At 42.9% G+C, this 14,997-nt stretch overlaps 1 protein-coding gene across 2 annotated transcripts in view; it reads right to left on the reverse strand.

Moving 5' to 3' along the window:
- Positions 1 to 1,528: 1,528 nt before the first annotated feature.
- The window catches only part of ENPEP (glutamyl aminopeptidase), a 59,765-nt gene continuing 46,296 nt past the window's right edge, over positions 1,529 to 14,997 (reverse strand). For both annotated transcript variants that reach the window (XM_053403784.1, XM_053403785.1), the window contains exons 14-20: positions 12,326 to 12,476; positions 8,877 to 8,950; positions 8,097 to 8,201; positions 7,813 to 7,983; positions 6,966 to 7,106; positions 4,824 to 4,905; positions 1,529 to 2,781 (exon numbers count right to left, since the gene is read on the reverse strand). In XM_053403784.1, the coding sequence (XP_053259759.1) occupies positions 2,644 to 2,781; positions 4,824 to 4,905; positions 6,966 to 7,106; positions 7,813 to 7,983; positions 8,097 to 8,201; positions 8,877 to 8,950; positions 12,326 to 12,476 (862 nt within the window). In that variant the 3' untranslated portion in view covers positions 1,529 to 2,643. The remainder of the gene's footprint in view (positions 2,782 to 4,823; positions 4,906 to 6,965; positions 7,107 to 7,812; positions 7,984 to 8,096; positions 8,202 to 8,876; positions 8,951 to 12,325; positions 12,477 to 14,997) is intronic.

The raw sequence follows: 14,997 nt of genomic DNA on the forward strand, positions 1-14,997 counted from the left end.
CTATGTCTATTTGTCCGTCTTTGCCAATGCTATTTTTGGTGCACTCAGAAATAATAGACACACAGGTCAGAACTTTTAAACAAGTGAACAAACACAGGATTCTTTATTGTCATCAATATATATACAGGCATATATTTAACCAAATGAAGACCTGAAATGGATTAGTTTGATTGGGACATTCTGGAATTCTGGCTAGGATGAAATAATGGATCCACAATAAAACACTGCTGTGCTATGTATCACATTATTTGACTCTGATTAGTGGCTTGTAGAAAATCGGACAACAAATGGCCACAACAGTTCCTAGTGCATAAATAATTATTGAACATTTATCTGTATTGACTTCTCTTTGCCACTAGGGGCTGCTCTTCCTACATCATGATGAAAACAGACTAGACATTATGCATTCTTCACCCATGTTAGTTAATTCCGGCCTTTGTTTACTAATTTGATTTGTACTACTGCTCATTATGGTGTTTTTTTTCCCCCTTCTAGCAAATTTGTGTACACAACATTGGCTTTGGACATTTAGAACCACGAGACAGTTGGTTATAAGAATTAGAAAAATTCTTTTTTCAAGGACCAGCACGATACAGTGGATGGACTATGTGGTCTGGCTGTGAGTGACCCCCTAAGCATAGCTGCCAACTTTCAGATTTGAAAATAAGGGATCAGCAGCCTCACTTGTCCCAGGGACAGTCTACGGGATATCTAACAATCTGGGATAGCGGTAGGGGAGCAGCGGGAAATGGCGCTGGAATAAGGGAATTTTCTGCAAAAAAAGAAGGAAGGTTGACAGCTATGCCCCTAAGGTGCTTCCAAACTAGCTGCTTTTGCATCATTTCCTGAGCCTTAGGTTGGGCAAAAGATTCCAGCACTGCAGGGGGTTGGACTAGATGGCCCTCATGGTCCCGTCCAACTCTATAATTCTATGACTCTCAGTAAGTGGCAGCTATGTGCAGTACTGGGACGCCAGGTGAGCAGCACCCCACTACCTGTGTTTCCCTGCTGGTCGCTACTGTTGCCAGCACCATGGCCAACCATCAGGGGTGATGGGAGACGCAGGCAAAGAACATCTGGAGGGCACAATGTTGGCTTGCCCTGACAATACATAGCAGGCAGTCTATTTTTCCTTCATTACTTAATTGGGTGGGGAAGCCGAATTTTCACTGTGAAGGCAGCATGCAGGAAAGGGAGGTTTTCAGTTCCTGTGCTGGACTGAAAATTTCAGAAATGCTTTCACTATCCTGGTGCCCTCCAGATGTTTGTTTGTTTGTTTGTTTAACAGCTAAATTATAAAATATGCCCTTAAAATTACTGATGTAACCAGATATTGAAAAAAACAAAAAACAACCAGCCTAACATTAAAAAAAATTTAAATGAGCAGTTTTTCAAAGATATACATTAGAAAATAAAATTACATGTTAAAATACATGCCAAATTTACAGTTCTGGATAGGCTCACTTGAGCAAACAAAAGAAAGTTTTTAGCAGGCACTGAAAGCAGTATGGTGAAAATGTTTGCAGGGAGTTCCAACGCATAGGAGCCACCACACTGAAGGATCAACTCCTTGCAGGTGCAGAATGAACAATATGTGACACTTGGGCTCTCTGGACATGGCTGTGTGGGTAGGATTGGAATCACCATAACACAGCGCTTATACTGGCTGGGGCTGGTGGAAGGGCACAAGGTCAGTTAAGGCTGCCTTAGGGGGGAAAATTGCTTTTGGCACCTCAGTCTTGTGGGGAGGGGCAATCTCCATTCTAATCTTAGTAGGTCTGTGCATTAAGGGAGAAGCTACCCCTTGCCACACGCTGCCTTTAGAGGGCTCTCCCACACTTCTAACTAGTTAAGGAAAAACAAGATACATAGCTGTCTGCTATGTAATTTGACTGCATGTTACATTCGGGCCTGAAATTCTTGAATGTGAGACCTTCTGTATGCAGATCAGGTACCCTATGAAGCTATGGCTTCGCCAGGGTCACTTGGGCAACACGCAGATACCACAGTCTGCTTTGCAGTGTCATTTCCCTGCCCTGCTAGCGTTACAAAACACTGCAAATGATTGGAGATAATAGGCTACCTGTATATACAGTGGAGGATAATGTGTCTGAGGATGGTTTTACAAAGCATGAACGTCCTCTGAGGGAGAGAAAGTTTCTCATCTAATTTTCCTCAGGAGAGCCAGAGGCAAAAATTCTAGATTTGGAATGGATCGCTGTTAAGGTACGTTTGGAAGGGTGCCCTGAGTACATGGAATAATGTGGATTTGGGATAAACAAAGGAGTCGTTTTCAAAGGAGTGTGTCTCTATGTGTGGTAAGTACACACACCAGTGATCCTCACAAAGAGGACTAGGATAATCTAATGAGCTATGTGAGCATGATAATTTTTCACTCTATAAGTAGCCCCACTAAAAGGAGAACAAATGTATTAATGGACATTCGATGTTTTGAGGAGCTAGCATTGCCGTGTGGCTTATTTTGAACATACATTTCAATAAATTACTCTATCCCCATGTTGTTTCCTTCCGACAGAACTGGCAGCTTTATCAGGGTCTGAAAGCAGGATTTCTACAAAATCCTCATTTTGCTGTACTTTGAAAGTCCTAAAGATTTGTTTAAGGTACAAAGGACGATCAAGTCTAATTCGGAAACCATGCTGCGATCTCTTCTCGGTATCGCTTTAACCATTCAATGTTGCCCTTCACCGTTTCAATACTCTGAGTCCTGGATGATGCTCCAGCTCCAGCGTTAGGATATTTCTCAAAGAAGTTTTCCATCTTAAGAAAACAACAACAACAACCATGTGCATTCATTTGCATGATAAAACTAGTTTGCTAGAAGATGAATAAATATCTAACTTATCTCGGGTCTGCATATCAGATACATATGAATATACAGCTGCCCTGTGCAATTTGAAACTGGGCTTTGCAACCATTGGCTTGGGTGATATGCATCTGAATCACAGAATGAATGACAGAAGGACATGGCTACACCTGCAGTATGGATCATCTCATCTCATTTTATCATGTTGTAACCCTCTTCCTGCCACTGTATCTGGGGACAAACAACACATTCCAAGGTGTTCAGTGACTGATTTGGAACTTCCTACTACAGTGGACGTTTGGGTTGCGAACGTGATCCATGCAGGAGGCATGTTTGCAACCTGTAGCGTCCGCAACCCGCAGCGTCTGGTCTGTGCGTGTGCGGGTTGTAATTCGGCACTTCTGCACATGCGCAAAGCACGATTTAGTGCTTCTGCACATGCACAAGTGCTGAAATGTGGAAGTAACCCGTTCTGGTACTTCCAGGTTTTGGCGAGTCCATAACCCGAAAACGCGCAACCTGAAGTGTCTGTAACCTAAGGTATGACTGTATTTTCTTTCCTGGAAGAAAGAAACAAACACTGATATGGGAGTCTCCAGTTGAGACAGGAGCTGCAGCATGGGGGGGGGGCAGGGAGGACTGTTATAACCTTTTCTCCCAATGCAACAGCCACACTCTAAATTGTTCCTTCTCCAAATATGCTTCAGGAGAGAATATAAATGGAAGAATTGGCACAAGGGCAGTAGACCTGCTACTCCTGCCTTGGCCCTGATCCAAACTGGCTGATTTTAAAGAATGGCACTCCTGGCCTAAATGAGCTGACCTGTTCAGGGGCATCATGCTAAACCATGGCTTGGCACTACATGAATGAGCCTGCTCAAGCTTATGTGCTTCCCCTTCCCTCTCTTCTTGCAGCTTGTCCATTTGCTTCCTGTTTAAAACTAGCCAAAGTTCATAATTAAATCTGAACCGGTAGAAACTCTGGTTAGTTTAAACTCCGATTTTGTTTTAGAAAGCCAGGATGAAGCTGTGGTTTATGGGTCATGGCTTGTTAGCAACCCATAGTTCAAACTCGCCAGAGTTCCCTGCTGCTCAAGCATAACCATGAGCTCCAGTTTGTTTATAACAAGAAGGAGATGCTTTCAGCCTCCCTCTCATGGTTGTGCCGCAGGCGGAGAGTGTATGCATGCCACTTCTGATCATGCATGTGGCATTAAACTATGCTTTAGTGTATCAGTGAAAAGAGAGCTAGTATAGACTGTTGTTCTGCTGGTCTATGTAATCAAGAGTAAAGAGAAAGTGCAGAGTTATGCCCTAATTCAAGGATAGCCACTGTAATGCCCTCCAGGTGGGACTATAGCTCTCCTCATCTCACACTATTCACTATGCCAAATGATGCTGATGGGACCCAAAAACATCCAGAGGATACCATGTTGGTTGTTCTTGCAATCAGAGATTTCTGTGTGAAAGCTGGTTTTTTTTTTGGAAGCAGTTCTTATCTTTCTGGCCTAGACGGCAGACGGATCTTTTTGAAACTACCAAATCAGTGAGGCTCCAGATGTAATCCTACCAATTTAGTATATATGTGGCTCAAGAATGACCCCATTAATGTGGATGGTCTAAAGATTTTCCAAAGTCTTATTACTTGTCAGAAATGTTCAAATGAATTGGTTTCACTAAACAGAGGTTAGCTATTGTGTTCCTCATGTCTGTGAAAGGCACTTTAGTTTTGCCCAGGCAGCCTTTAAGTGATTTATGATTGCAATATAGATCTATCACAATATACACAGACATCCTGAAGCATTATGGCATTCTGGTTTAACATTGAGGTAGCCAATGTGATGCCTGCCAGATATTGTTGGACTCCCAACAGCCCCATCCAGTGTAACTAATGGTCCGGGATGATGGACATTGTAATCCAATGACCGTAGGGAAGGTTCCACAATGACTATCCTCATTTTAGCTGGAAAGCTGGAAGGTCAGACTGCTCCCTTACCTGCCAAAGCTGGAGGTCTGTGTTGAAGGTTTCTGTTATTCTTGACACTAGGAGACCAAGGTTTCTGTCATTGAGAGTGTATCTGAAAAGATAACAGAAGCCTGTTATAGATGCATCTAGATAAAGCTGGCACAAGGTTCTGGTGACCCTCTGAATGTTGTTGTTTTACACCTCTTATCCCCCTCGATCATTGTCCTTGTTGGTTGGGAGCTGGGATGCAACAATATATGGAAGGCCACAGGTTTTGAATTTCTGGCACAAAGCTTTAATTTTTAAAACTGCATGGAACAGTGCATGGAAAGGGAACAATAAATAATATCAGTGCTCTGCTTTCTGAAATATTTCATTTCCAGCTGTTATTCTCATTTGCATCCAGCCCTTTCCCAAAGATAGGCATACAAGGAAGTTATCCTATTGTTTCTTCACAAAAACCCACCTAATGTCTTTGGAGTGGTAGTTATGCGCAGAGTGTAGCCTAATGCCTTTAGAGTGGTAGATCTTAAAAGTGTCTTTATAAACCACCTCTCTTGCTTAATAATAATAATGGCTGGTGTGTGCTGAGAGGTGGGGAGGTAAATTATGTTAGGATCACAACACATTGTCTTGTGGAACTCTTAACAGCTAAGGTTGCAATCCTATGCACACATATATGGTCCCATTGGATACAGAAGGGCTTATTTCTGAGTAGCCAAGCATCGCATTGCACTGTAAGAGATTGTGGCATACATGTTTCTGGAGCCCCTTTTGTGGTGTTCAAAGTATTGTTCTTTGTTGGCAGATATATTTCTCGAATTCAAGACAGAGAGCAAAGGCCCCTGAGATTATGGAAGTTTCGTGCATCTTCTCACATTTGTGACCTAGGACAATTTTCACTTGGATATTAGAAGTTATTGCTAAGGCTCTGTACCTTTTATGAAACCAAGTCAGTACTTTTAGAGAGATTTGCCCTACAAAACCATTCAGCGCCAGTTGGGTTGGCACCAGCACGTAGCATCCTTGGGCAGCAGCCAGGGCTTCACTACTACTAATGCCTGCCCTGGCAAGCAGCCATTTGAATTTCCCATAATGCCCTTACTGTAGTGTTGCTCCTGCCCATTAGAGGAAAGTTCATGGAGGGTGAGGTGATCAGTGGCTGCTAGGCACAATGGCTGTGTTTTACCTCCACAGTTATTACATTTATATACCACCTTTTCCCCAAGGAGCTCAAGGTTGGTTTGTTGGAATTCAGCAACATCTGAAGAGCACGGTGTTGGCTATTTATGCTATTTCAATATGATATTTTGCAGTACAGATGTGGAACTGGATGTTGTTGAACTACAACTCCCAGCATCCTTGGCCACTGCCCATGTTGGCTGAGGCTGATGGGAGTTGGAGTCCAACAGCATCTGGAAGACTACTGGTTCTCCAACCCTGCTCCAAAACATGTTCTACAGCTTCCATAGCAGAAGCATCAGTGATTCAGAAATCTGGAGGCAGTGTGAGGAATAGGAATGGAAAGCTATTCTGCTTGTACCCCTAGGATCTGGGTCTCCATTGCATGACCAGTTTGTTCCATCTGCTGTTCCAGTATGGTCTTTATCGGGCCCTAGACTCTGATGCATATGCTCAGAGGCTCCCTTAATTCGATTTGGCAGATTTAGGGAAGAGCAACTGGTTTGGTTTCACTGGGCTTTGGGGGCACCACAGGGGATGCCACAACTATGATTTAGAACAGAGGGTGAGAGATGGGGAGGATGTGGCAGATTTTGGCATTGCACAGGGTGCTGCTGAAATTTGAGATCCCAAGGTCCGCCACTGGCAGCTTCATCCCAACATGGGTTTTGCTCTTTAGGCATGCCGTGCCGGTGACATTGCAGATTCTGGGGCATGGCTCTTGGATCAGGCAACAAAAATGTCTTGGGAAGGTCCTGCATAAACACTATTCCTAGATTTATTGTGCAAATATCATTATTGTTAGGGTGTGTTTGATTTCACAAGAAGGGAGAGCAAAGCAGCACTTTTCTAGCTTCAGTGGCAAGTGGATATAGTAAAATGGAAGCCATTGCACATATATATTTCCCCCCACTCCCAGTGAAAAAAACCAACAACCCCTCAACCATACTAAAAGAGAGAGTAAACTGCACTGAGAGGCTATGCACTTACCTGCTAACCAAATATTCCCAGTTGAGACGTACCCAGTCCCAAGCCATTGTTTTGCCATAGCTGTTATAGGAGATGTATCTCAAGACAGTGAACACGTCTTGACTTTTAATGAGATTTGGATCCGTGAGGTTCTTTAAAAATCTAGGAGCAATCAGATATGAAGCAATTACACATGATGATTAGTGTCTCATTAGGACTGCATGGGAAATGAGCTGTAAACTGCGCCCTGAGATATGCTTCCGCCAAGATGAATTCGTAAGAAAAACACAAGTTCTTTTTTAAAGACAAGGAAGAAGAAGAGGAGCCTGTTCCCACGGTTTGTGTTTACAAAGCCAGAATGCCCAATAAACAATCTGGAGCAGAGTAACGGGCATGGTGAATGGCAGGCAGTGGACTAAATAGACTTTGATGTTGCACAAAGTCTGTGGCCACATTCATGCCATACATTGAAAACACTGTGATGCACTTTAAATGGTCATGGCTCCCCCTCCTGAAATCTGGGCAGTTTTTTTAAGGGTGCTGAGAGTTGTTAGGAAGGCCTGTTCCACTCAGAAGACCTACAATTACCAGAATTCTTTGTAAAGAGGGATTGATTGTTAAACCACTCAGAGATTTGTAGCTCAGAGGGGAATAGGGACCTCCTAACAACTCTCAATTTTTATTTGCCCAGGTCTTTTAGTTTTGTTATGATGTTAATGCTGGGCTTAAAAAAAATGCTGCTTGATTCAATTTACTACTTAAAAAATTATATCATATGTTTTTATATTTTATGTTGCTCCAGGAGCTAACACTGAAGAGCACCAAATAAAAGCTTTTATATGGGAAACAAGTAAGATCCCAAACAAACCTGTCCAACAGGGTGACGTTTTTCACTGACGCCAGGCCATATAGCAGCTTCTCTTTTTCTTGAGCTAATGTTGTATTTTGGTACTTCTGAAACATATAATTCCAGGCGTCCTCATTGCCAGAGTTCTGCATCCCATAGCGATAGACCAAGAGGCGGAGGTTTACATCTGGGCTAACATTTAAGAAAACAATACTATTAGGGGAGGTGGAACAGCTTTCAGCTTACTCTGCATGTGAGTGTCATGTACTTCTTTGAATGAAGTTCATACATAGATAGATATCCACCTTGTTGTTCCTTGTTGCCACTCATTAAATAGGTTAGATGCATTGTTCAAAGTCTCTTGGTCACCCATGCTGCATGCAAACTCTAAAACTGTCACACGGAGGAGACTGGGGAGTAAAGGAGAAATAAAGTCTGCTTTATTCATTTTGAATATGATATATTAAGTAATGTAAAATAGCTGTACAAGTAGATCTGTTCACCCAATAGGATTTGGAGCTTAGGTTGCTCAAACAGCTGCTCTGTATACCACATATATGAAAGTGAAGGGACTTGGAAAAACAGGCATCTGTTGCTAAAGGGGGAAGGGGATATAAAAAACTCTCAATGGGCATGCCAAAGCTTTCATGTGTACTTAAAATACCTATTTGTATCCTGGCTTTTTTGCCTATATATGCATTCTATACCGTGATTACACTATACAAGGTGAAATTCCGAGAATTCTACATACCCTTTTGGGAACATACAACTAGCCTCCTGAAAAGGAGTATTAGAAAGTTAGAAGATCTTAGCATTTGTTAAAGAGTTTTAGTATTAAAGAGATGATCATTTGCTTAGCACTGACTGTCTGTGTAATGCAAATGAGTTTGGCTGCTTCCAATTGCGTAGTCAGAATGTTCACATCCCATTACTATGCACAGGGCTCCCAAAATTTATCTGCAACTTCTGTTCTTCAAACAGAGAAGGGACCAATGAACTTGAGAGAAATGGGAGACATAAGGCACACTTGAAATACAGAAATACAAAGGAATTCTCAAAGAACAAGCCTGAAACAAATGATTTACCTATTGATGTGGACTCCATCATTACCCCATCCCAGTTGATTTGCGATGGGTCTAACCAGCTCACGAAAATATGCCTGGAAAACAGAAATAGCAGCAATGACCACTGGACGCTTCGGGCAACAACATTTTTATGGATTCACTACTATTTGTTTTAAACATTTGAAGAAGAAAGGAGTGAAATAATAATAATAATAATAATAATAATAATAATAATAATTTATTTATACCCCGCCCATCTGGCTGAGATTCCCCAGCCACTCTGGGCGGCTTCCAATCAAGTGTTAAAAACAATACAGCATTAAATATTAAAAACTTCCCTGAACAGGGCTGCCTTCAGATAAGATAGCTGCTTATTTCCTTCGCATATGAAGGGATGGTGTTCCACAGGGCGGGGGCCACTACCGAGAAGGCCCTCTGTCTGGTTCCCTGTAACCTCACTTCTCGCAATGAGGGAACCACCAGAAGGCCCTCGGTGCTGGATCTCAGTGTCCGGGCTGAACGATGGGGGTGGAGACGCTCCTTCAGGTATACAGGACCGAGGCCGTTTAGGGCTTTAAAGGTCAGCACCAACACTTTGAATTATGCTCGGAAACGTACTGGAAGCCAATGCAGATCTCTCAGGACTGGTGTTATGTGGTCCCGGCGGCCACTCCCAGTCACCAGTCTAGGTGCCGCATTCTGGATTAATTGCAGTTTCCAGGTCACCTTCAAAGGTAGCCCCAGAGCGCATTGCAGTAGTCCAAGCGGGAGATAACTAGAGCATGCACCACTCTGGCAAGACAGTCTGCAGGCAGGTAGGGTCTCAGCCTGCGTACCAGATGGAGCTGGTAGACAACCGCCCTGGACACAGAATTAACCTGCACCTCCATGGACAGCTGTGACTCCAAAATGACTCCCAGGCTGCGCACCTGGTCCTTCAGGGGCACAGTTACCCCATTCAGGACCAGGGAGTCCCCCACACCCACCCACCCCCTGTTCCCCCAAAACAGTACTTCAGTCTTGTCAGGATTCAACCTCAATCTGTTAGCCGCCATCCATCCTCCAACCATGAACATGTTCTCAGATAAATTGCTTGGAAACAAGCCAGGCACGCCACATAGCATTTGCAAGGCCCTGGTTGTAGTTTGTGGAGCTCTATCCCCAGGTAAACTCACTGAAATGGGTGGGACTGAGTGGGAACAGACTACAATTCTATGATTCAGCATCTTGAATCCCTGGTCTCTCCACTATAATTTGAAAAAACCAAAAGCAATACTTATTACGGAGAGTAATGTAATAGTGAAAAGAGAATTGACGTAAGGTGTTACTTTTTTATGGACTAATTGGTGAGCACAACTTAAAGCCTTTGCATTCAATAGATCCTTGTTAGCGGGTGGAATTTCACTCAGATGGGTGTGGGCGAGGCTATAGCACAATGAGCAAGCTATTCCTCATCCCACTGTCATTGTGTCTGGCCAAACAGTCTCCCCACCACATGCATTCCAGCTTCACCCATTGTTATCACAAAAGTCTGCATTCTGTTGTGTCAACAGAACCTGTTCCAGAGATGTATTGCCTGTGTCGTCCTATCCTTGAGGACTGCTGGTAAGGATTCTCTCTTACATCACTGCTCATTAAGAAACATTCAAATGATTTGATAGGCTCTGCATTTATCAGAGTGGCCCCATCTGCCAGTTATGACAGATGGACAAATACAGGACCACAGAACTAAATCCCCTTGCACTGGCAGTGCAAAACATTATGCTGGCATGTGCATTTAAGCCAGCGCAAAAGTACTGTTGCGCCAGAAGACTGCTGGGTCAGCACAACCCCTATGCCAGCAGATCACTGCCAGCACAAGGAGAGCAGGTGAGTAGAGATCAGTAGTGGATGGCGTTGTAGGATGGCGGTGCTCAAGTGAGCTCCAAAATGCTGAGATGCTGCTGCTTACTGGGAGAGAGATGGAGATAGGCATGGCAGCAGGGTGATCTGCCTGATGCCATCTGGCATTCCTGCCAGTGCATCAGCACCTGCTAACCTCTCTGCTGGCTTGCCCTTCCCTCTCTGCTTCCCACTAAGCAGCAGTATCTCAGCTGTCAGGAGGTCAGGTGAGCACCACAATGTCATCAACTACTGGTAGAAATGGAGAAGTTATAGAAAAGGAGCTTAGCCAGAATCACATGCTGGCCCAGAGGTCTGTCCTATCTGAAGGCTCCTGTTTCTGTGCTTCTCAACATTTTAGTCTGTTTTTGTTTTGATGTTGGCGTTTGTCAAATCGCTTTTTGCTTTTCATGAATTATGCCACTTTGAGGGTCCTTTTTTGGATGGAAGAGTGGCTTATACATAAATCAAGACTGCAACAGAAATAAAAATACACAAATAACATTGTGCCCGCAGATGGGAGCACCCTGTTTACAGTTGCTCTTGAAATCCTGCCCAAATAATGTTGCCAATGCACTTTTCCACTGAACCCTGACAACCATAGTTCCTTGAGGATATTGGGATTACTCAGCACTAGTACCAAGCCACAGTTCCAAGAATCTTCTGGTGGAAACCATGATTGTTAAACCTATGTAAATCCACAATTATTTTATAGTGCAAATAGGCCCAATGTATTCCCCAAATCATATATGCGAATGTTGAACTCCAAATGCTGATCTACACAGGCTTGGGAAAACACCACCAATGTTTTCAGAGGTATAAGGGGGGAAATCACATACCGATGAGGCCTGAGCACACTGAATGTCTGTTGTGGAAAAGAATGGAAAACCAGGGGGATGGGATGTAGAGGACCCCATGGCTGGCTGGCTGACATGGGCCTTTTCTGCAGTAGCTTCCCATTTGTGGAATGCTCTCCCCAGAGAGGCTTGCCTGGCGCCTTCATTGCATCTCTTTAGGCACCAGGCAAAAACATTCCTTTTCTCCCAGGCCATTAGCTAATTAAACAATCTATGGCCTTTTAAATTTTGTGGGGATTCTTTTTTCTTTCATACTATGTTATGTATTTTTGTGTTTTTATGTTGTGAACTGCCCCATGATCCTCAGATGAAGAGTGGTATAGAAAACAGACAAACCAACAAACCAACTCTGACCGTTAACAGTTCACATTGCAACATTCTGTTGCAGGTCTAGAAGATTCAGAAATGTATTAATACTTACCAGGGTCAGCCTTGGAAGAACATTAAATCTACAACCTTCAAGGGCAACCTTGACATTTGCTTAATTATACATAGAAAGCAGCTACATATTTTGTTTGTCCTTAAATAATTACAGGCATCCTGGGAGGCACATGGAGGAAAGACTTTTCTCTTTGCTCCCCTGGCTCCTAAGAACCAAAATGGAGAACTCCTCCACTTGTAGCTAGGAGGAGAAAATGAAAGCCAGGGTTACAGCCTTCTTTTCTTTTAAAAAAATAAATAATATGTAGTATTATTGTTGGCATATAGTTCTTTACTTCATTAGAACCTTACCTGAAATTTGGGATAGAGTGTATTATCATCTGCAAGCATGTCTCTAAGATAGGATACAGCTACTACGGCTCTTTGCCATGGTATATATTCTTCCTCATTTTTTAGATAACGTGTTAAGTTCAAGGCATAACTGTAATTCAGAAGTCCAGCCCTGAGAAATGAATAAAAAATGAGAAGTTTCAACAACTGCTTTATTGTATAACTGTCTAGATAAGCATCTGATTTAGTACTGCTTATAGTTGCAGCTGTATTCCCCTCCTCCAACAGGTGGCACCAGAGGGGGGCAGTGCCAACCCTCCCATTGCCAAACTCCTTTGATTAACATATATTGTTATTTTTCTTAACATGTGGGACACAACTTGCCCACCTAGAAATATACTTTGTCCCTTCTGGGCCTACCCCCCATATATATATATATATATATATATATATATATATATATATATATATATATTCTGGTGCCATCACTGCCCCTTTCCCCTAAGTATTTACATGCTAACCTTAGCACCATTCTGAACAGAAGTGTTTAGAATCAAGCAAAGGTACTAATTTGCCACAGGCTGTCACAGTCTTTGAGCAACTCATTTGTGCATGGAAAAAGCAGGGTATGCATTTTAAAAGCAATTAATGATGAACAATATGTGAAAGTGACCTGAAAAGCTTGTGAAGTGGGGGTGAGAAAGGCCTTTAAACAAATTCTGGGTATCTCCAAATTCCTGTGCTTTACAGGGTTAAACTGCATAGCGACAAGGATGGATAAATTCTTACTCCCAGTGAAACTCTGCCTATGTCAACTGCAGAGGAAATTTAAGGCATGTATATTTTAGGCAATGTATCAAAATCTTTCAGTCTCCCAAATACCACAAAGAGGAAGTAAGGCAGACTTTAACTGTCTTAATTCCTCATTCATATGGCATTTTCAGCTTGGACATTTTCAGGCACTCATGAGAATTCAGTTTATGTTGACTGGCTTTAAGATTAAATTGAGGCACATCAAAAACAAGCAACAGATCAGCACTGTGTCTGTTGGGGAACTTGTAATAACACAGCGATTGCCCTCAAAGCCTGCTCTGGAGGCATGCCCAGTTTCATGACAGAGCAGACCAGCATATTTTTGGGAGGTGGGAGGAGGAGGAGAAATCTATCCTGCATGTAGTATGGGGGAGGAAGTCGGACTCCTATTCTGCATCTCCCATCCCTCCCTGAATGAGAAAAGTCAGACGTTACTACAGCAATAATTCATGGAGGTTTGCATCAATGTAATTTCAGAACGTTTTGTCCTTTAGATGTCACAACAGTAATGCTTGGTGATTAGTTCATCTCCTCCTGCAATAGTGCTAGATGCTTAAAAGGCTCACTTGTGTGCAGGATTTGGAATGCTGTCAACAAGGATGCAAAAAGGAACCAGGAAAGACATCAAGACCTCTGCTGCCTGTGAGATAGATATCCCTGAACAGCATCAATTGTGTTTTGTCCCATACCAAAAATTACTTGTGGAAGGGAGTTGGGATGGCAATAAAAGTCATCAGCATTTTAGTGTGAATTTCTCCTAATAAACACATGTGTAATATACAGTTTTGACTGATGTACAAGTTGTTTGCAAGTTGTTTTATGCACACTTTCCCCTAATACATGCATTTTTGCAAACATTGGTTAGAGAACTGTATCGCTAAATTTGGATAATCGTGAATTCTGAAGGATAGCAGTGTTTTGGTTTGTGCCTGAGAATCTGTCTCTGGGGAATGCTGTTTCTCTCTTTTTGGGGCTGGGGATGGACAGCCATCTGAGTAACTCCAAGCAACTTAGGAACCAGACTTTGATTCTGCCTTCATTTTGTTATTCCAGATCCATGCCTAACGGATTTAGCAACGAGTTTCAAGTTGCCTTTATGTTCTCTTGACTTTCTACAAGATTTCTATGAAGAGTCTCCCCAGTTGTCTGCATTTATCCTTTCTGTACACAGTTTCTTAGTTCTACTCTCACAAGAGCTCTTCAGCTTCATTCCATAGCAAAAGCAATTGCCAGTACTGGGTCATAATAGACAGGAAGCGCCTCAAACTTTCATCACAGTGGCGTGCAATTTGATCCTGGGGTACTTCTGGATGGAAGCCCCCGCCCCACCCTGCAAGTGTCAGAAGTATTGATTCAATGTGTCTGATATTCACAAGCAAGATAGGAATTGAGATTATCCCCCTTAGATGGGAATCTAGCAAACCAGGGCAGGTGCTACGATTCAAGAGTCTCGTGCAAACATGTTACTTTGTGCAGTCGTCAGGCTCAGGGCTGCAGCTTTAAATCAATTATAAGTTAACCTCCTGCCTAGATCCAGTTATATAATAAAACATGAGGAAAGAAGGCACTTGCCAGAGTTCTAAGAAACCATTATGGCTCTGTGGAGACAATATATCTGCTGCTATTGAAGCTGTGAAGGATCAGTCATCAGTGGTACCCTCCATATGCTGTCAGACTCCAACTTTAACCAGTGGTCAGTTACTCCTGGCTTTGATTGTGAAATGTAAGAATGCCGTGATTCTGGATCAGGGAAGAAAAACCCTATGGTGCTACAGATGTTGCCTCTGATCACTGGCCACTTGACCGAGGCTGCTGGAAGCTGAAGTCCAACATCTGGAGGGCCACAGGTTCATCTCTCTTGTCCTAGATGCTACTTTGGG

Source organism: Podarcis raffonei, chromosome 9 (assembly GCF_027172205.1).
Source record: "Podarcis raffonei isolate rPodRaf1 chromosome 9, rPodRaf1.pri, whole genome shotgun sequence".
Taxonomy (NCBI): Eukaryota; Metazoa; Chordata; class Lepidosauria; order Squamata; family Lacertidae; genus Podarcis; species Podarcis raffonei.